General features: G+C 39.4%; 1 protein-coding gene and 1 long non-coding RNA gene across 2 annotated transcripts; both read right to left on the bottom strand.

Moving 5' to 3' along the window:
• Window positions 1-15418: 15418 nt before the first annotated feature.
• LOC133821243 (uncharacterized) lies at window positions 15419-15868 on the bottom strand. The gene is made up of 3 exons (XR_009887403.1): window positions 15780-15868; window positions 15558-15656; window positions 15419-15472 (listed from the first exon to the last, which is right to left on the bottom strand). It is a non-coding gene; the product is annotated as an uncharacterized LOC133821243 (long non-coding RNA).
• A 524-nt stretch (window positions 15869-16392) lies between these two features.
• Window positions 16393-19407, bottom strand: LOC133824622 (acetyl-CoA acetyltransferase 1-like). Its single transcript, XM_062257569.1, has 11 exons — window positions 19321-19407; window positions 18898-18983; window positions 18500-18599; window positions 18314-18424; window positions 18182-18223; window positions 17892-17978; window positions 17573-17595; window positions 17034-17085; window positions 16699-16759; window positions 16520-16617; window positions 16393-16431 (listed from the first exon to the last, which is right to left on the bottom strand). The coding sequence occupies exons 1-11, from the start codon at window positions 19321-19323 to the stop codon at window positions 16393-16395; spliced, it is 702 nt and encodes a 233-aa protein (XP_062113553.1). The 5' UTR covers window positions 19324-19407.
• Window positions 19408-23134: the final 3727 nt, after the last annotated feature.

The raw sequence follows: 23134 nt of genomic DNA, 5'->3' as shown, positions 1-23134 counted from the left end.
AAAGGGCTAACCTCCCCGGAGGTGTATATAGTGCTTGGTCTCGGTACCACATAGAGGCGGGGGCTGTCCTGCCTCTACATCCTTTTTATCAGGGGGTGGCTAATTATTTTGATGTCGCCCCCTTCCAGATTACTCCAAATGGATATAGAATGCTGGCCGCACTCTATATCCTGTACAAACTTAAAAATTGGCCAGAACCTACCCCCCATGAGGTCAATTACCTCTTTGACCTCAAGTCCAACCCTCAACAGTATGGGATGGGCTTCTTCCATCTTTGTCACCAGGAGACAAACCGGACGTTCCTGAGTGCCACCACGCACATATCCAACGTGGGGCAGTATAGCAAGGAGTACTTCCTTACTCCGGACATAACCAGCAACAACTTGGCCTTCGCTCGAGGAGGTAAGTGCTGCTTTTACTGGTCGGTACTTTTCATCAGCGAATTTCCCTTCATTTATCTTAAAGTACATTTTGTCTTTCAGGCCCATGGTTACGTCCGACCCCAACACTAGACATGGTGTTGAGGTCCAATGCACTGGCCAAGATGACAGACGCAGAAAAAAGCGTCAAGTCTCTGGTCACTGATGAAAATCTGAGGCTAGCTGGCCTCCTGGCTCCTCGCCATGAAACAAGAGGACCCATGGTAGCCGATGCCACTGCCGAGGGGGTTCCCGAGCAGCAACCTCCTGCGTCTCCTCCACGAAGGAGGCCGACGGGGGTTACAATCAGGGAACCTACGGGCAATCCTTCTACAGAAGGGCCTTCTGCTCCCCAAGGCAAGGGGAAACAAAAGGCAAAAGAGCCAATTGTGGACTTGGGGGAATCCTCCGATTAAAATGGTACAGTAATTTTGCTTTTAAATAGCTTGCCAATTCCCTGTCACTTGTTTGACGGGGAGGGCAACTTTACATATACTCCAAATCTAGGGCCAGAGTTCTTCATGCCAGATAGTGAGTGTATGACTAATAGAGTCAATAGTGTAGTGACCAGTAGTTGTAGCTCAGGTATTAACTTTGTGACCTCTTTTCTGTTTTATCGAGAGTTTTTATCTGCCATTATCTTATCATTTGCATGTGTTTACTTATATGCAGATATGGCCACTCCCAATGTTTTTGACTTATACCAGGCTGAGGAGGAAGTAGAAGTTCCTCTGGTTTGGCGGAAGTCGTCTAGGAGACACAACGGCAAAAAAAGCCAGATACCTCCTGCCAAGAAGGGTCGAACAGAAGATCCTTCCAAGGACGTGCCCACTGGGCAAACTTCTGCTCAGCCTTCAGCTTCTGCTGAAAAGGAAACTCCGCCTGCGACGGCAACTCCTCAACCTGCAGCTGCCAAGGAACAGACTCAGCGGGACGAAGCCCTCGGGGCAAAACTCTCAAACTGCGCTCTGCGAGCGGCCAAGGACCGCCTTTCACACATCATGAAGTACGACCATTGCAAGGAGGCGATGGCTGAGGCAGAGACAATGGGGGTAGATCAAATTCTGAACAGGGCCCTAAATGAAATGGCTAGCGTAAGTGCTTCTTATCTCTTTGGCCTTAGTATTTTATTCTTTGCAACAGGTTCTAACTTTATCCTTTGTCCACAGGCTTTGCTGACTGCAACTACTGCCCCCACCCATGCCCAAGCTACCATCGACCAGGCTCGGGCAAAGGCTGCCGAGAGGTTCCAGGTGAAAGCAGCCGAGGACCTTTCGGCTGCAGAGGCCAGGCATGCGAAGGAGTTGGAGGCGGTCGTTCAACAGAGGGATGCTGTGGTGACAAAGCCATCGGAGGCTGAAGCTTCAAAGGCAGCTATAAGGAAGCAGAGGGAGGAGTATCAGGAGTCCAGCCGAGTCCAATATCGAGAATGCAAGAGACTGGGCGAGGAGCTCAAGTCCAAGGACAAGGCCATCAATACTCTTGAGAGACAAGTAGAGCAGCTGAAGCTTTCCAATGCCAAAGATCTGGAAAGGTACAAGAATGCGACGCTCCGGTGTTTTTACAACTTCTGGAAAAACAATCAGGGCGCCAACTTTGGTTATCTTTCAGAAGATGTTAGGAATGCTGATCTGGCCCGCTGCACTGCTCAACTGGCTGAAGAGGAGGCAAGAGCAAGGATCCCTGCTTCCCCAAGCATCGCTGGCGCAAGGGAAGAAGGAGTCGTTGAGGATGCGACCAATCAGAATGCTGATAAAGACCCTCCTGCTCCCAACGTCTCTTGAGCTTTTATTATTGTTTTTTCTTTCTTTTGATTTCACGACCCACGGGTCGTGATGTAAAGAAAATATCTTTTTTGAATTTGCTGCACGGGCAGCAAACTTTTCCTTTTATTTGAACAGTTACATCCAAGCAGTGATGCTTGCGGCGTAAAAGATTGCTTTATAATGTTATAATATTTTCTTCTACTATAACATCTGTCCGCATGACGGAACTTAGCATAGTACTTTGGCTTGATTTAACAAAATATAAATTTTGAAAAATACTCTAAGTACCTAAGCATGCTTTCACTCATTTTGTTCATGTGTTTACATACCTCATGGTACGCTTTGCTATCGATGTGCCTTACATGCCCCCCAAGTGATCGAGGAGCTTTAGGTCCTTGGTCACTTGCCTTGACCATGACCTGTTCGAACATTTCTGCTCGGGTGGAAAAGTAATACTTGTAATATAGTAAAACAACACACGTAATGAACAAATACTGGTAAATATAAATTTACAAAGGTTGGCAAGAATGACTGGCTGCGCACAGTCCCTTATAATCCCGTATTAAAAATGGACTAAACACGTCTTTACGAGTGATTCTAAAATAAAATCTTACATATACGAGCGATTAGCCATACAACGTGGCTAACCCTATTTGCAAAACTTGTAAAAAGTAAAATTTAATACAAGCCAGTCCTTTAAAAAGGACTGTTCACTGATAATACTTGCGCAGGTGTTCTCCATTCCAATAACGTGGAACAAGATCTCCGTTTAGGCATGCAAGTTTGTAGGTGCCCGGATGAAGGACTTCTTCAATCTGGTAAGGTCCTTCCCAATTAGGTCTGAGTACTCCAGCAGTGGGGTCGCGGGTGTTTAAGAAAACTCGTCGTAGCACCAAGTCACCGACGCTGAATTTTCTTTCTTTAACTTTGGAGTTAAAGTACCGGGCAACTTTTTGCTGGTACGCAGCAACTCCGAGTTGGGCCTTCTCCCGTATCTCATCAATTGAGTCTAGGGACTCCATCATTAGTTGGCTCTTCTGGTCCTGGTCGTATGTTACACGTCGATGTGAGGGGGGATCTAACTCGACAGGTAACATAGCCTCATATCCGTAAGCTAGGGAAAATGGGGTATGACCTGTCGCTGTTCGGTGAGACGTTCTATACGACCAGAGGACTTCAGGCAGCTGCTCCGACCATGCTCCTTTAGCCTCTTCAAGCCTCTTCTTCAGGGTATCTTTAAGAGTTTTATTCACAGCTTTGACCTGCCCGTTTGCTTGGGGATGCGCAACTGAAGAAAAGCTTTTATTAATTCCATGCCTTTCGCAGAAGTCGGTGAATAATTCGCTGTCAAACTGGGTTCCGTTGTCCGAAACGATCTTTCGGGGCAAACCATACCGGCAAACAATGTTCTTGATGACAAAGTCAAGAACTTTCTTGGTCGTTATGGTAGCGAGTGGTTCAGCTTCGGCCCATTTGGTGAAGTAATCAACTGCCACGACTGCGTATTTTACCCCACCCTTTCCTGTGGGTAGGGACCCAATCAAATCTATCCTCCACACCGCAAAAGGCCACGGACTTTGCATCTGTTTCAATTCATTTGGAGCTGCTCGTGGAATCTTGGAGAACCTTTGACATTTATCGCATCTTCGTACAAATTCCATCGAATCCTCGTTCATGGTTGGCCAGAAGTAGCCTTGCCTTAAGAATTTTCTTTGCCAAACTCTGCCCCCCAGCGTGATCCCCGCAGAAGCCTTCATGCACCTCTTTCATGAGTTCCTTAGCTTTTTCTGGTGTAACGCATCTGAGTAGCGGCATTGAATATCCTCTTCGGTACATAACACCCTCGACCAGTATGTACCTAGCGGCCTGCCTTTGTAGAGTTCTGGCTTTGTTTCTATCTGTTGGTAGCACACCATTTGTCAGATACTCCAAGTAAGGTGCCATCCATGTATCCTCCATTCGAATCTCCATATTGGTCTCAACCGCTTGTATGCTTGGCTCACTCAGTCTTTCTACTGGCACAATGTTCAAAGTGTCAGCATCCTTCGCGCTTGCGAGTTTGGCTAAGGTGTCTGCGTTTGAATTCTGATCCCGCGAAATTTGTTGGAGGGTGTACTCCGTGAACTGGGCTAGCAGGTCTTTTGTTTTATCCAAGTAGGCCACCATTTTTAAGCCTCGCGCTTGATATTCTCCTACAATTTGATTCACCACCAGCTGTGAATCACTGTAAATATCAAGCGTCTTTATTCTCATGTCTTTCACCATTCTCAATCCAGCGAGAAGTGCTTCATATTCGGCTTCATTGTTTGATGTGGTGAATTCGAACCTAATAGCGCAGTGAAATCGATGTCCCTCCGGCGTTATCAATATCACTCCTGCTCCTGCGTGGGATTCGTTGGACGACCCATCCGTGAATAACTTCCATGAAGGAGCTTTCTCTTGAGGCCCAAGCGCACTAGGCTGTTTGCACTGCTCGTTGTCTGGGAGTTCGGTGAACTCTGCAATAAGATCGGCCAAGACTTGTCCTTTTACTGCTGCTCATGGTGAATAAGTTATATTAAACTGCCCTAGTTCGACTGCCCATTTTAATAATTGTCCAGCCGAATTTGGTTTTTGGAGGACTTGCCGAAGGGGCTGGTCAGTTAAGACTGTGATAGGATGGGCTTGAAAGTAAGGGCACAACTTCCTAGAGGCCAGGATTAAGCAATATGTTAACCTTTCAATGGGCGGATATCTCAGTTTTGCCCCGATCAGCCTTTTTCTTACATAGTAGACGGCTTTCTGTACGCCCTCTTCTTCTCGTACTAGCACCGCGCTCGCAGCAACTTCTGTAATCGCCAGGTAAATAAACAAAGTTTCTCCTTCGATTGGTTTTGATAAGATGGGAGGCTGTGCCATATGAGCTTTCAAGGCCTGAAAAGCTTGCTTGCAGTCTCCTGTCCATTCAAACTTCTCATTTCCCCTAAGTAGATTGAAGAAAGGGACGCATTTGTCTGTTGACTTTGAAATAAATCTACTTAGGGCTGTGATTCTCCCGGTTAAACTTTGTACATCTTTGATCCTTTTCGGTGATTTCATGTCGATCAGGGCTTTTATCTTGTCGGGGTTGGCCTCGATTCCTCTTGAATTTACAATGAACCCCAAAAACTTCCCTAATCCAACTCTGAAGGAACATTTGAGGGGATTTAACTTCATCCGGTATTTGTTCAATACATTGAAGCACTCTTGTAAATCCTTCACATGTCCTTCTGCCTTTTTAGACTTTACCAGCATGTTGTCCACGTATACCTCCTTGTTTACTCCGATAAGCTCCTTAAACATGTGGTTGACTAGCCGTTGGTAAGTCGCACTTGCGTTTTTCAGTCCGAAGGGCATTACTTTATAACAGTATAAGCCCGTATCGGTCCGAAAGCTGGTGTGATCCTCATCAGGGGGATGCATGCTAATCTGGTTGTAGCCCGAATATGCATCCATGAACGAGAGGATCTCGTGTCCTGCAGTAGCATCGACCAGCTGGTCGATTCTTGGGAGTGGGAAGCAGTCCTTTGGGCAGGCTTTATTAAGGTCTGTAAAATCCACGCAGGTTTGCCATTTGCCGTTAGGCTTGGGAACCAGCACTAGATTGGAGACCCACGATGGATAAAATGCCACCCTGATGAACCCATTCTCCTTTAATCTTTCAACTTCTTCCTTTAAGGCTCTCGATCTATCCTTATTGAGCAGCCTTCTCTTTTGTTGCACAGGTGGAAAAGTCTTGTCTATATTCAGGACATGGCTGATAACTGCAGGGTCTATCCCAGCCATGTCTTTATGGGACCAGGCAAAAACCTCCTGGTTCTTCCGCAAAAATTCCACCAGTGCGTGCTTCGTGGTGGGCTCTAGGTTTTTCCCGACCTTCACAACTCTGGTCGGGTCTTTTTCGTCGAGTTGGACCTCTTCCAGGTCCTCGACAGGTCCTACGTTCTCTTCAAAATCCCCAAAGCGAGGATCTAAGTCTCTATCCTCACTTTGGGCAACACCCTATTTGGTGACTTCATCACCGGATTGGGCTTGTGTATCAACTGCCATCTGCAACCTATCCGAGGTAGTTCTCTTCGGTGTTCCATTTTTCTCCTTTGTGATTGAGGCGTTGTAGCACTCCCTGGCTTCCCTTTGGTTCCCCAACACGCGCCCTACCCCTGCGTCTGTCGGGAACTTCATGGCTAAGTGCCACATAGATATGACGGCCCGTAGATCAACTAGTATAGGCCTTCCAATGACGGCATTGTACGCCGAAGAACAATCGACTACTACAAAAGTGGCGAGTAATGTCCTGGTAGCAGGCGCTGTACCTGTCGTCACCGGTAGTCTGATCAATCCGGCGGGGGCGAGTCCCTCTCCAGAGAAGCCGTATATCGTTTGGTTGCAGGGCTCCAGGTCCTTAACGGACAACTTCATGTGTTCCAGCGAAGAATTATACAGGATATTCACCGAACTTCCTGTATCGACCAGCACTCTCTTTACCATCATGTTAGCCATCTTCATATCCATGACCAGTGGATCAGAATGTGGGAATCGGACGTGTTGGGCATCGCCATCAGAGAAGGTTATTTCGCCCTCTTCTGATCGAGCCTTTTTTGGTGCGCGGTCCTCCACAGTCATCATCTCGATGTCCTGGTCGTGGCGCAGGGTCTGAGCATATCGTTCCCTGGCCTTTCCACTATTTCCCGCAAGGTGCGGGCCTCCACAAATGGTCAATAATGTGTCAGTCATGAGGGCAGGCTGTAAGGGTGGCGAGCGTTGGCGCGTGGGCGCCTGCTCGTTGCTACCCGGAGCTTCTCGTTGGGTACTTCCCGAGGCCTGTACGTATCTTCTTAAGTGTCCTTGTCTAATAAGGAACTCGATTTCGTCTTTCAGCTGGTTGCATTCGTTGGTGTCATGTCCGTAGTCGTTATGATAATGACAGAACTTGGTAGTGTCTCTCTTCAAAATATCCTTTCGAATGAGGCCAGGTTTTTTATAAGGCACACTAGAACTTGTGGCCTGATAAACCTCCCCCCGAGACTCAACGAAGGCAGTGTAGTTAGTGAACCGAGGTTCATAACGGTTATCCTTGGTTCGTTTATTGTCAGAGGTGGAAGGCTCATTGTGCGGCCATTTTCCACCATTCTTGCTATTGTCGTTGCCGTTCCCGTTGCCGTTGCCGTTAGGTTTGGACCCATTGGCGGCTTTGGCGGGCTCGGCTACTTTCTTATCCTTGCCCGAGGGCTTTCCATCGCCGGCAATGGCTTCTTCGAGCTTGATGTAACGATCAGCCCGGTCCAAGAATTCCTGGGTAGTTCTAACTCCTTCTTTACGGAGGCTCTTCCATAGGGGTGAGCGACGCTTAACTCCTGCGGTTATGGCCATCATTTTACCTTCGTCCCCCACTATTTTTGCTCCAGCTGCTGCTCGCATAAAACGCTGGATGTAATCCTTCAGCAACTCTCCATCCTGCTAGCGAATTTCAACCAGCTGGTTTGCTTCGGTCGAGTGCACACGATCCGCATAGAACTATCCATAGAACTCCCTTACGAACATTTCCCAAGAAACTATGCTTGCGGGAGGGAACTTAAAAAACCACTCCTGCGTGGCCTCAGAAAGTGTTGCAGGGAAGATCCTGCACCGAGCGTCTTCGGACACTTTCTGAATATCCATCTGTATCCCAAATTTATTAACGTGAGATACCGAGTCACCGTACCCATCAAAATTTGGTAGCGTAGGCATTTTAAACTTGCTAGGAGTCTCTGCCATAGCTATCCTCTGGAGGAAAGGAGTGCCTTTCCTCCTATCGTGGTCGATGTAAGATGTCCTTCCCCCGACCAGCTGTTGCACCGCCTGGTTGAGGGCATCTATTTGGGCCTGTACAGCGACAGGAATCACTGTGGCCTCTGTTGCTGGGGGGACGTTCTCGCCATGCCGCTCGCGGTGATCATTGAGTATGTCTCGCAAATCCTCGTCTCTTCTCCGCTGCTCACTACCCCCGAGCCGGTTGAAGACATTATTTTGCCTGGGCTGCCCCCCCAGCATCCCGTCTATAGGGTTGGTCATCTTGAGGTACCTGGCTCCCGCCTCTACCTCTTTCTTCATTCCTCCGACCAGCATTTCCTTTGCCTGAGTCGGCCTCATTATAACTATGGCCATCTCTGAACCTCGATTGGCTATGGTGGGATCGACTGTTCCCTCAATTTCCATCCCTGGCTGAAATGTCCCGAGCGTTAGAGGGTGGCCTGCGCTGGTCGTTGTGTCCCTGTGCATTCTCATACCGTGGGGGACCCCGGACTGCAGAGCCTAACTCTGAGTTCCTCCTGTTACCAGGAGGGTACTGACCTCTGTTTGGTAGGTTTGGCTCATCACCCCTATGGCGTCTAGGACTGCGAGGCTGATGCTCGGTCCTATTCTGCCTCTGTTGCGGGGGATTGCCGCGACCAGCCTGGGATGGAGGCTGTGCCTTAGGGTCCAGTGGGACATCGTCATGAGGTGCCTGAGGCTGCTCGGGCCTTTGTGGACTCGAGGGCTGGATTGGTGGGCTGGGATTAGGACCTCTTTGGGGTGGCCCATTTGTTGGGTGTTCAGGTTGTGAGGCAGGCGCAGCCTGATTCCTAGCCAACTGTAAGGCTGCCTTAAGGGCTGCCATGGCTTCGCTCTGACGGTGGTCCATCTCCTCCTGCCTTTCGCTTTACTCCGCGCGCTGCCGTTCAATCTCCTGCTGCTGTCGCGCCATGATTTCGGCAGCACTTTCTTGACTGGCCCTTAGATTGGCCAGCTCTTCATGCAACGCCCCCAGAGTACTCTTCAGCGTCGCGTCATCCATTTCTTCCTCCTCAAAGTCCAAATGTGGCTCATCCTCAGCTACGCTTGCAGGAGGAGGAGGAGGAGGAGGCGGGTTTGACGGTGCAGCGGCGGCCGCCTGTCCAGTTTTCCTTGCAGTTTTTGCCATTGATTTTCTCAACGGTGACAAATCAAGCTCTCAATGAAAGCACAAGAATGTTGACCCAGATTTTGGTCAACTGACACGGAGTCAGAATATGCTTGATGTGAATAAATGCGTTGAAAAGAATTGAATGACAAAAATAATAAGAACACAATATTTTATAGTGGTTTGGCCCCAGGATCTGGTAATGACCCACGTCCACTTAGATTGTTATTGATATGAGAATCAAAGGAGTGATCAAAGAACTAGGGTCAAATGAGTTTCACTAACCTCTGAAGAATAATACAATATTTCAAATAGAATTACTCTAGTCTCAAATGATTCAAAAGCCAAAAGTCCCTCCCTTGAGCTATCTTCCTCTATTTATAGGCTCAAGGGGGTTTACAGGAGATTGTTACAGATATTCTCTCCTGAATAATCGAATATTCAGGAGATTGTGTGAGTTAATTTCGGGATTTAAAAAAGATCTTTATTAGAACATCATGGTGTATGCGGAACCATCGACCAGACTGGTCGCAGGGAAGAGTGGGCCGCCTACTACCTATAATGTATCTTCTAGTCGATACACTAGCAGAGTTCCTCCAGATGTCAGCCACGTGTCCAGGGATCACTTGCCACGTCATCAATGCCAATCTTTTGGATAACATCTTGAAAGAATAAGATTTTTAGCGGATTAAGGGAAAATACCATTGTGATACCTGAGCCTAGGTATCGAGACCTTAGGATAGGTCTCCCCGATACTTGGGGTTTAGTCTCGAATATTTTGTATGACTTTCCTTTATAGGTTTAAAACCAAATAAGGATTATAAATCCTTACAAATGACTTTTATTAAAATGACCAAACTGCCCAAAATAATGATAATGAATTATGAGTGCCATAATTAATCCGAGTATACTGTATGGATAACTACAGTATTGGCTAAGCGTAACTGGACTGAATGTTGGAGGGTGAAAACCTGCTGAGCGCTAAGGACTCCAAGTAAGTCAACTTATATTGTATGGCTGCAACATGAAACAATTATTGTATTGTATGTTAGTATAGGGATACATGCACATATATACCTTGTCGTAGGAAGTTGCTTAGAGACGTTAGTCTAGTGGGTGCTGAGTTAGAAAATATGAATGGTAGATGTCTGTCATACCCTAGACGGCTGATCCCCGTCACACTGCTTGATTTTATTTATGTCCGGTTCATTACCGCGATGAGTGGTCATGAGATGAGGATAAGCTGGTTAAACCTAGGGGCACCAAAATAAATGGGACCTAGGGGCCCTCATGCTTACTTAATCATTGGACGGTTAGAATCCGAGCAAGTGCTATGATAAGTTATTCCCGGATAGCAGCCGTGAATATTGGCCATTCAGTGAGAGTGCCTAGAGATACTAGGGGTTGCCAAGATTGAGTGAGGCTGAACACCCTAGGGGCAACTGCTCACCAGCACCACTGATTAACATAGAAGTCTCCGTAAAACTGTGTAAATTGGATTACACTCTTGGATAAGTAACGATGCTCTAGGTAACACGATAGTTACCATTGATGAGGATATTTATTGGCTAGATCTTAGTGTGGAGACTCGATTCTCTTTTACAAATTAGCAATTATGTTGGAGGGCGCGTTACACCTGAATTGATGGAAATTGTAGAGCGTTGGTCTCGAATTATATTGTGATATAATATATCTGCTTGCTCTGGGATGTTCTGAGTGCAGGGTTATAATTATTGATAAGATATAGTTGTGATATAATGTATCTGCTTGTTCTAGGATTTTCTGAGTGCAGGGATATAATTGTTGATAAGATATAGTTGTGATATAATATATCTGCTTGTTCTGGGATTTTCTGAGTGCAGGATTTTATCTAGTTATGAATATAATTTATCATTGGTTATCATGCATGACCATAAGTTTGCCAGGACGCTTTAGCGTTCTTGAAATTGATTGTGTAGGGTCCTGATGGGTCCGAAACCCTAATTCTCCACATGATTTTGTTTGAAAGTTAATCTTACTAAGCGTTTTCGCTTACCTAGTTGTTTCATGTTGTAGGTAAGAGCAAGGGCAAGGCAGAGCAGTGAGCGCTAGAGTCTTCCTTGCAAATGTACATGTGGACCGACCTTTTGGGAAGCCATTTTATTTTTGGAAATGTTGTGTAATTTTTTTAAACTAGGCTCACTCTACTCTTTATAAAATATGTTTGTAACTAAATGTTAAGTATGGCCATACGACTTTTTAAAAAAAAAATTCTTATACGGGTTTTTGAGACATTTTGTTAAATGAAAACATTTATATTTCCGCCTTATCGAGTCTTGAAAATCCGGGTCGTTACAGTCCTGTCTCCAATCTGGACCATATTACCATTGCCCTGGCTCCAACCCAGACTATATTGCCATTGTCCTGGCTTCAACCCGGACTATATGCTTACCATGTCCTGGCTCTAACCCGGACTATATACTTACCATGTCCTGGCTCCAACCCGGACTATTTTACGTTAGGGTTCTGGCTCCAACCCGAACCTTCTTACCATCTAGCCGCAGAATGCCAAAGCATTTCTAGAGTAGGCATTAAGCATACCCTGGAATTAATGACCCAAACAAAACAAGTGTAATATACTACTACAAGCATACACTAGTATATTCATGTTGTAGGAAAGAAAGTACAAGGCTAACTTACTTTGAGTCCTTAGCTCCCAACTGGATCTTTTAACTCCGTTATCCGCTTTTCCCTTCACGGTTACTATAATTAATATAGTGTACTCGGATTAAACTATGGCATACTCATATAGCTAATATTTTATGATAGCTATATTCAATAAAGTTCTCTTAGAGATTCTATACTAAAATTTCTCTTATACACTTTACAGTACATAAGACCAGATTCCGCTTTAATCAATTTATGGTTTCATGAGAAAAACCGTCCTTGGACCATTAAAACTACTAGACATAGCTACTACTTTGAAGAAAACATACATAAGAAATAATCATAACTTTATTAAAACTTCAAAATAAATGTCGAGCAAATTACAATATAAAATAAAATGTATATGGGTACCCATTGTTTAATAAAACATAAAACATGACTTTAAATCATTTGTTCAAAACTAAATGCGGAAATACAAAAGAAAACATAATTCAAAAACTAAAATAAACGTCATCCTCGATCGACACGCAGCCCATTCATTCCATTCATCCTCAACACACAAGTCAAGCCACCAAGAATCCTTCCGCCTCCGTATCTAGTTTCCTGCATCACACTAAAAAAAATAAAGGAGTGAGCCTAATGCCCAGCAAGGAAAATCTACTAACAACATATAACATAAATCATATACATAAGACTATATCATAAACATATACTATAGAACATATATCATATAAGACCACAATGGCCATCATACTTCTTGGGGCTAGTTAACTAAGCAAGTAATATGCCCCACTACAAGAAAAAATGCTTTTAATAACACCGAAAATTTGTTATCAAAACATACCATAACACTTTATGATGTGTTAAGACCGACTATGTTATCGTAGATCAGGGTACTTTACATAACACTTTAGCATTGTTATACAGATGTGTTATTATACTGTCAACGATAACACATTTTCTGTGTTATTTTAATATATAGATAAGTGTTTAATTATGTTATTTATAGTCGATTATATAACACATTTCAATACTTATAAATTTGTGTTATACTGCACTTTAGTATAACACTTTTTTTGTGTTATACTACACTTTAGTATAACACATTTTTTGTGTTAACTATACTTTAGTATAACACATTTTTTCTGTTATACCACACTTTAGTATAACACATTATTTGTGTTATATAATGAAGTTTGCATAACACAATTCTTTGCATAAAAAGTGTTATTGTAAAAGATATTATAACACAATTTTTGTATTATTTTAATATTTAGATAAGTTTAAATTCTTATTATATATTTTATTTATATAACACTAATTTATTCTATTATATTTTAATTTTTTTATATAATTAAAATTAGCTTTCTAATATATACTAGCATCATCAAATGAACTTGATTTTCAAATAACAAAAAGTAAGAACATTCAACATTGTATTAACAATCCACAAATTAGTTTAAAACATTCAACACTGTCATCAACAACAAAATGTTCTTTAAGTATTCAAGGAGTCTTAAATATTCAACATAGTTAAAAGTTACTACTTTCAACACAAAGAAATAAACAACAGTTGCAATGACTGTACAGTTGCAGGGAGATGGTCCAGTGGTCAGCAATGACTGTACAGTTGCAAAGAATAGGTAGTAATCCCAGACACATTAGAAATATTAGCCACGTCCTCAACAGATTCCATGTCTATCATGCCACCAAAACGTGAATTGAGACAACAAAACTCCACTGTCGAGAAAAGCAACACAAGTAAAAGTTTTATTGTTATGTTAACCTCTATAGTTGATGGCCTGAAGTCACACAGTACCCGAAGGTCAGAACCTGATGTTTTCAACAAATGTATGCAAACAGATAAGTTGAGGCTTTTACATGCAGATCTCAAAAGAATCAGAAAGTAACATGTCCCAAATGACCCCAAACATAACACAGTACACAGGAAAAGAACAGTATTTACCACACTCGACTCTCCAATTACCCACTCACAACAGTTTCTTGTGCATGAAATGAGCTGCCAATGCCCATTAAAGAAAAACACACCGCCTAGAGCATAAAGAAAAAAAAGATCAATAGAAAGAACAAGGTAAACCAAAAAATTTATAGAAAAATCAAACAAGCCTATCAAGAAAAGAAACTCTTGGCAAATTTTTAAATAATCAAAACACAACAAATTGAAGATTCCCATTTATGCCAATTCCAAAGTGCAAAAAATAGTTAACAGACCTTAAAGCCAATGCATAAGACCCTCCAATAACAGTAGGCAGTCTGGTTCCAAAGAGAGTTTGAAGAAGTGTGTTAATTCCTTCAACAAACAGTAGAGTCTGTACTACTCTGACTTTATCACCCTGATGAAATTTTATTTTTCAAAGATGGTTCATAAAATCATTAACAAAGTTTCAACTTTGATACATAAACAACTCCAAAAACTTGACTTTATCACTTTAGTAAAGAAAAGAGGATGAGCAAAATTAGTATGAGGAAACATTAAAGGATCCGCTCACAAACTATATTAATTTCTTGCTTAAAAAGAAATATTGGTCTTTTATGAAAAATGAGCTCACATCAGTACCACCCATGTAAGGAACAAGGAAAGAAGGGATCATCACTGCAGTTCTAAGGGCCAAAATGTAGTGCTGAAAACCCAAAAATACTGCCTCCCCTGTTTTTCCAAATGAAACAAATAACACTTTAAAATAAGAAATAGAAGAAAAATAACATAAAGAATCAATAAATGAAGAAATGAACATACCCCAAGGGCAGTACTCAAAAGCAGTCCCTCATTGTCTACTCAAGTGATTGTGGTGAGAAAACTAAACCAGAACCAATACACAAACACTTGGCAAACATACCAACGAGCAATAGATGTATAGCATGATCAAGTGCAAAGTCTTTCGCATTATTTTGTCTAACAGCCACTTCTATATTTAACCATCACTAGATTTTTTCCCTCTGTTCAATTGACTATTTATTTATTTATTTTGGTCCTAAAATGTGATTGATCTGAATGGTTGTTAATACATAGAACTGACTGAAACATTATAATAAAATTAACTATAAAACAGTGCAGTAAAGGTTTCAACCGTCTAAATTATATGTTTAAGAATAAAAAAAATGCAATAAATGTTCTTGAGTAGCCATCTTGTCTCTTGGATAAAAGCACAAACAAGAGAGGGGCTACACAGAGGTTAAACAAAGATTAGAAACATACACGTTCAATGGCTGCCCGTTCAATGGCTGCCCCCACGAATAAACAAATTTGGCTCCGCCACTGGGTGTAAGATTCCTAGTACTAGGAGTGAGATTAGCTAATATAACAACCAAAACCTTCCCATCGAATTGACTCTACCCAATACTTCAAAACAACCTAGTTGGAGTGTTTGCTCTAGCCATTTGGTTAAGTTTCACTGGAATTTATCAACACTAAAGTAATAATTTAAGCAAGCACCAACTTACATCAGCTAAAAAATTGATTATTAACACTTTTAATTAACATAAACACCCCCACCAGTGGAAAGAATATATCAGGAGTTAACTAATAACTGTAAGCCAAAAACATAAAATATAATTTGAACTCAAAAGTATATATTGCAAACACATCACAAAAAAAACCCCACTTATGGACTAGATTGATGGCTGTAACAAACCTCAATAGCAATTAAATAGTAGCGGATTGCAACATCAATGTTGCCCTTCTCCTGCAGCAGAAACATAGTAATGGTCTATTAGATGCTTGTAGGCTAAATACTTGACAGTGGAACCATAAAAGATACTAAAGATTACCTTCCAAGCATTTGCCATGTTTCCATAACACTCAGCAAAGTGAGGATCAATTTGAATAGCTTCTTCATTTTTTGCAATGCACGTATCAAAATCATGTAGCTAAAACAGAATAAAATAAAATTTAAGAATCAGGTGCAAGTAAATTCACTTACAAGCCAGAAACACTAAAGAGCGTACATAGATTGAGAAAATACATGAATGCTAATAAGCTTCATTGAGAACCTGAAATGTAAAATATGGCAAGATAATTGTGTGACTTGGCAATAGCAACATAATGGCTGGCCAAAAATAGCTATTATATATTCTTCAAGTACAGCCCATCAACACTTGCTCAAACCAAAATCTTAATGGCTATAGAATGTTTTGTTAAGAAGTCTATTTACACTTATAGATGTTATGATAGTGTTGACCAAGACTTAAAAAGTTCCAACAAAATGAGGCAATGAAAAGAACTAAATCTAAAAGCTTGTCTACATATGCTACTGTATATTTACAAGCATTTTTTGTATGTGTGTGTAGTTTATTCAGTTTTTATGTTATATATAGAAATTTTGTTAGGCTAGTTGGCTCACTCTCTCAGCATTCTCTCTCTATGAATCAAGCTGTATATATATATATATATATCTATATGTATATATTTATGTTTTTTTGTTGGATTAGTTCTATTCTCTATTTTTTTGTATGAAAGGGGGAAGTTTTTGGCATTATTCTATTGATGTGAAAGTGGTCAAGCATATCAACAAGGCACAATTGGGACTCAAATAAAAGTTATTCAATAAAAATAAATACCATAACCAAAGTTACATCTTGAAATATGAATTATGGAGCTTTAGGATCAACAGAAGGAGCAGTATTTCCTTACATTATCTCTAAACTTCACATACAAAATGACAAAATTTGTGTATAACCACATTAAAACCAGCATTGTTTTTAGATTTCCCTATGAATTTAGATTTCACTACCTTTGCAGCACCAGTAGAACTAGGAATGATATTTTGTCTAGCTCCACGGCCTCCTCTCCAATCCTTCATTGATGTGCCATCAACAGTCTTCTGTGTTGCTGAACATTAGAAACAAGAGTCAAGTAACCAACTTGTAAACTATTCTCCTATTATAGAAACAAATAAAGTGAAAAACAAACCTGTAGCTGCATGAACAGTTGTCATTAAACCTTCAAGAATACCAAATTCCTCATGAACAACCTGTGTAAAGTAATAAGAAAATCACTCAGCGAATAACTAAAAAGCATAATAGCTAAAAATCATATTATTCATAAATGTATATTAATTATTAATGATATCTAACTCCAACCATTCAATACTATTACTATAAAATACAAAAAAAAAAGATTTTATTATATATTTATACTATTACTATATAATATATATTTATATGTATACTATTACTATATAATATATTTATACTATTACTTGCTTGTAAACTTTAGGCAAACATATATTAGCAAAACTAGCTCACAAGAATAACAGTAACACAGTAAGAAGAATCAAATGTAATAATGCACAAGAATCTGAGATTACACCATAAGTCTTTATTAAGCATCAACAATTTGAGATTACACCCTATACACAGTTGAGAAGAACTAGCACACTCAAATTATAACAGTTCACACATAATAGAAGTCCTGAAGAAAATCTCTCACAAAGCTAGTTCTCTCTTTCTTAAAGTCTAATCTCTAAAAAATATTGTATTATAGAATGAGGTATATGCCATTCTCTTTGGTTTTCCTTTGTTAAGATTCTTAGAGAACTTTTCATCCTCTGAAAAACAACTATCAGTGTAATTTACTCTTAACACAGTTAGAAGAATAGTCTATAAAAAAACTTGATCTTAAACTAATATCCATAAAACAAAGATAACTTAAAATTTTAATTTAAGAGGAGTACTTGGTCAAGCCGGCTTGAAGTACTCTGCTCTTTGTATTGAAATTGAATAAGCTGAACCTTTGTGTGACGTCTTCTTTATACTAATATCATTATATGGCACCAACCCCGTACTTTCCCTTTTTATGTCTCAATACCTGCAACAACATTATTCTTATTTCAGAAATTCCAAGTAAAATATATCAGAGAGAGCATAGTTACCAATGTCTCTTTTATTCCACATCTAAACTCTCAACAGAAATTTAAAAGAATAAATGACAAACACGAGATCACTTCACATGAGTATATGTAGAAAGCATAAGCTTAGATATGACCCTTAACTATGACTTTAGATCATTAAGAAAACATGTAAACAAAACCAGAGAACTATATAAATGATATTAGAATGTCAAATTAGGAATGCATTGCAAGAGAAGGGAAGCTTATAGATTACCCCTAATAATGTGAGCAAGATACGAGCTCCACTGCATCCTAATGGGTGTCCCAATGATACAGCCCCACCATGTACGTTAAGGCTTTCCTGAGATATTTGGAAATTGGAAGAGTAAAAAAATGTAGATAAGGATAGTGACAAAATGGAGCAAAGCTGAAATGCATTGTGGACAGATGAATGACTATACATATTGCAGAAAATGGAAGAGTGATCACATTTAAAATAGCATACATTTCAGACTTAAGAGTAAATCAACTTGAAAGAAATTATCTAGTTTTCTCCAAACTCACAGGATTAAGACCAAGCAGCTTTTGATTGGCTAGAGCTACAACCTAGAGAGAAGAAGGACAAATATAAATGAATGAAAAAAAATGCTAACTAAATCAGGAACAGTATAGGGATTACAAGTACTAAAATCTTACAGAAAACGCTTCATTTATTTCATAGTAATCAATCTGAGAAGCATCTAAACCAGCATTTGAAATAGCTTTTGGTATCACAAGGGCTGGAGCAGTTGTAAAGAATTCAGGTGCCTGCGAAGATAATCTTCTTTGAGCTATGTTTCAGCAACAGTAAAATAGAACTAGGAAGCCAATTCATTGGAGTACCTGAGCTGCATCAGCATAGCCCTTAATCTTTGCAATTACTTGCAATCCAAGTTGAAGTTCCTTCTCTCCACTCACTAGGACTAATGCAGCTGCACCATCACTATTCATGATAAAAACCAAACAATATTAAGGCAAGTTAAAATCTTAAACCCTAGTCACACACACATAAAAATAAGAAAAAGGCTGCCCACAGAAAATAAACCAGTTTTGTTGTAGCATAAACTACAATAAGTGTTGCACACCAGTTGCTTAAATGTACAAGAAAGTAAATGAGTATTTAGATAGTACAAGCCTCTAAACAGAAGGCACAGGAAACAATATATCTGATTGCATTACCACACTAAGTTAGTAATTTTTTTTTCAGCATTGGCGGCGGGGGGAAAGAGAGAGGTGGGAACCTTATGATAGAAGCATTGTCAGCAGTAACAGAGCCCTCATTCTGCTTGAAACTTGGTCTTAGCTTTCTTAATTTTGCAGCATCAAACTATGAAGAGAGACAAAAACAAATTAAAAGTACTGAAGCAAGTATTGAAAAATCTGACTTAAAATATACTTTTAACTAGAAAACCTTACTATGACATAAATATTAATAATTATACAAGTTCACAAAATATAGTATATACCATTTAGTATCAAGATAACCCACATCCATATATTTTTTTTTTAAAAATGGACCTCAGAAAATCCTAGTACCCTAGAAGCAATCAAGCCAATAAATTGCACTGGTAGAAACTTCTAATTATGGAACAAAATTGCTTTCCAAATGAGCAAGCAAGAACATTCACAACTAGAGAAGAAATATGGAGCTTTCTCAACATTACCATTGACACAAGTGATGGAGCTTTCTCTGACCAAACAGTTGTCACTATCTGGGACAACCTTCCTTAACACCATCTCACCATTGAAGTTCTGCAGAATCTGCCTGAGTCTAGCAGCAGCGACAAGTGGTTGAAGGCTGAGTTGTGCATGTCCCATTTTGTCATCTGTCTTCAAGAGGTCTTTATCAAACACTTCCTAAGGGGAGAAAGCACTTTGGTCATATAACATACTAGTCTTAATTATGTCTTCAAAGGAATACATAAGAAGAAGATTAAAAAAATAGATGCAAACTGAAACTATTGATAAAGGCCAAATGCCAATAATTGGCTTGAGGAAGGAAAAGGTGAAACATTTGCTACATAAACTCACAAGTTAGAGCTGAAGCTCCCATATTCAGTGAGAAAAGAATATAGGGACAATAAATAAAGGTTTTGGAGCTGTGCTATCAATTAGAAAGTTGTAATACTTTAAGTTCAGACTAATGAACGCAAGAAAAATAAGTTTGTACACAATTGACGTCCATCTAAAACATAGTTATGTAAAGACTTGAACAATATGCAACTTCAGAATGGCTAAACAAAATACAATTTTAGGATTTAACATAGCAGAGATGAGTGCCAAACTAAATTATATCTTGAAATTGAAACTATGTGACAGATTTGGATAGCTACAAATTCAAAATCTTGGGAACATACCAAATTCAAAACTCCATTAGGTTCTTTGAGAGAGAAAGTCAGTTCTCCATTCCAGACTGGATTAAGGCAACTATTTATGACCTTTGTTTTTGCTGTCTGTTACAAAAATAAAGATTAAAATAAATACAGAAGTAAACAAACGTTTAAGTAATTCTTGTGCTTAAGAGTCTAGAGGATTGTTACAATCTCATCAAGGCAAGGTAAAGAAGACCAAGGTCCCAAGTATTTTTAAACACCAACTATGAATAAAAAATGCCATTTTAGGTACTCAAATATATAAATAATAATAAAATTTTAAAAAAAAATCTAAAGCCAGGTTGAGGGCAGAGTAAAAGAACGATAAAAAATGTAGGCCCCTTGTGCTGTCATCTCCCAAAAGAATCAAGAATCAGTGGAGTTCAGCCAAGATTGGCGAGGAATATCAACATCATAGGACTGAAAAAGTGTACCAAGTTGGGAACGAATCAAAAGAAGATTGTAGCTCACCTGATTGCCTAATTTGACTACAACGTAAGGATCACTACTCTTGAAATCCCGGATGACCAGTCTTTTCCCTTGCACAACAACAACTTTTAGCAGCCCCAATTGCTCCTCCATAATCTGCTTAATTTCCAAAAAAAAAAAAGACTTCCAACTTAACCAAAGATTCAACCGGATTATGTAAAAAGAAAAAGGAGTGTCGGTTTGTAAACCAATGCCACATTAACTTGTAAATTCAGGAAAGCCTATTTTTTCAAAGAATCATATCATTACCAACCGAGAGATATATCAAATACATTCGGGTATATTTATATTGTGATACATCTCTCATATATATAAGTATACATGTATAAAGGAGAATGAGGAAACCTTAATGAGTGCGAAGCACAGAAAAAGAGGAACTTAATTTACAAAAATAGCCTCCTGATTATGCAGGAACAGCTTAAATTAGAGCAAAACTTGGTGATTTGCCATGAAAACCATAAAAGAAAGTAGTCCCAACTTTGCACTAAATCAAAAGGAAGCAGCTTTTATCACAACTCAAAAGCTACAACATACAAGATCTAAACCATACCTTCCATAAATAATATCAAAGCAACGATAAAAGGCAACAGATTTAGCAGAACTACCCCCAAATCCAGTTTCAGAATGGGCTCTTCCTCGTTCTCCTTCAATTCCAACCTCGCAAGTTCCTGATGAATAGAAGCTCCACTTACCTCCTCTTCCTTCTCCTTCTCGACCGCCCCATGACTGAGATCAGAAGTTTCAGGATCAGAATCACCATTGTTATTAGAAGAAGAAGAGGAAGACGGTGGCTGATACTGAAACCCTAACTGGGTATAGCTTGAGGGATGGTCAGAAGTGTGTTAGAAAACTGTTTAGAGCTTTGGAAATAAAAAAATAGAGGCAAATAAAAAAGTAAAAAGTAGAAGATAATTTGGCTCCAAAATTTTGGTACCGCCAATTTTGGTACCGAGAATTTTTTTTCCCACATGTTATTTTATTATTTGATGTATTATAATACTTTTTCAATACTATTATATTCAATACTTTTTCAAGTTCCATATCATAGATGCAAACCCAGCTATAAAGTAAACAAAGCGATAGTCATCAACAGAGTTATTCTTATAGGAAACAAAATAAGCTTTTGTCCTCACCAAGTTCACTGAACGACATAAGAGAATATGACAAGAACAAGAAACATAGCAGCTCCATACTCAAAATAAATAGAAAAATCTGAAGAAGAAAAAAAAAGCAAGAGAAGAAAAACAAGTGAAACAAAACCCAACCTTTCAAAAAAAAAAAAAACAAACAAAAATATATCACCTTGAAAATATTTGGGCATACACCAAATGATTTACCCTTCATCATTTTAGCCAGCATAAATATTAATAACCAGGGTAATTTAGTTATCAACATACACTTTTTTTTTTTGTTATATATCATTTACCTTAACTTTTTGTTACAATAACTTTCCAACTTTGGATTACATTCCAACAAAGTAAAAAAATTAGCATGGGCCACATAAAAAGAACCCAATAAAACAAGAGTATATATATATATATCAATATAATAGAAAGAGAAAGAAATCAAAATGGCAACAAAGAATTCTTCCCCAGATTTTGTTTGTGCTATCAACCAAAAATCATACAAAAAATTCCCAAAAAAATACAATGTTAAAAAAGAAAAGAGGAACTCACGGCAAACCTAATAAAAAATGCAAATAAACTTTTTCAGATCTAATAAACTGTATTCATTAATTTAAAACTTAGAATAAACCCATAGAGCTTTATTCATTAAACAATATACCAAAGAAAACTTACCTTGCCCTATACTCTTTATTAGAGAGAGATAATGAAACTTACCAAGAGAAGACCAAAACTTTTCCAAAATATTAAAAACAGATTTCTAAAACCCTCACCTCATCCATTACAATTATGACCACTTGAAACAACAAAAATCAAATAATTATTATCAAGATATTATAAAACTCCATTTTTTTTTACAAATTTAAGTCTAGTTATTATCACATTGCAATGTGATTCAACCCCACCAAAGGCCTAATCCTCTTAGAACATCTTATTGAGAACTAATGGCATCTACTGATGTATCCATACATGCTTGTGCAACAACTATGTCCATTCCATTATAAAGTGTCTTCTAGATACATCAGCTTCAAAGCCAAAAAATTTTACATCTATGAGGAAACTCCTCTGCAAACAATAAGTTACATAACACTTTACTTTCAAATGTCTATATCAAAACAAATACAAATTAGAAACTAAATATGTACTTCACTCAATCCATAAATCAAGCAAACTTCCAAGAGTTTAGCACTTCCTTATAAATTTTCAAAACCATCATATAACATCCCTCACCTCACATTGAACAAACCTTAGAAGCCCTTGAATATCAATTTAATATATAATCTCATACTCTGACATTATGAGATAAGTACATTTTAGATATTTTATTAGGTAGCCGAATGAAGCTTAAGTAGCAGAAAAAATAAATTCACATGCAAAATGAATTAGATACAGAATTCTTGTCTCACATATAGGACAAACAATCAAAAGTTTTAAGACAATAATTCCTCTTAGGTTTACATGTCACTACAATTTTACAAGTCTAAGAGAACAAC

This window comes from Humulus lupulus, chromosome 3 (assembly GCF_963169125.1).
Source record: "Humulus lupulus chromosome 3, drHumLupu1.1, whole genome shotgun sequence".
Taxonomy (NCBI): domain Eukaryota; kingdom Viridiplantae; phylum Streptophyta; class Magnoliopsida; order Rosales; family Cannabaceae; genus Humulus; species Humulus lupulus.
Note: the sequence above shows the minus strand (reverse complement) of the source record. Positions and strands in the feature narration are given on the sequence as shown.

Bases quoted from the DNA above. Each gene is read 5' to 3' on its own strand.
- LOC133824622 (XM_062257569.1), bottom strand. The intron at 17,979-18,181 runs GTGAGTTTGGAG...CAAATATCTCAG, and splicing joins AGCTGCTTGGTCTTAATCCT to GAAAGCCTTAACGTACATGG. The intron at 17,596-17,891 runs GTAATCTATAAG...ATGTTGTTGCAG, and splicing joins TCTTGCTCACATTATTAGGG to GTATTGAGACATAAAAAGGG.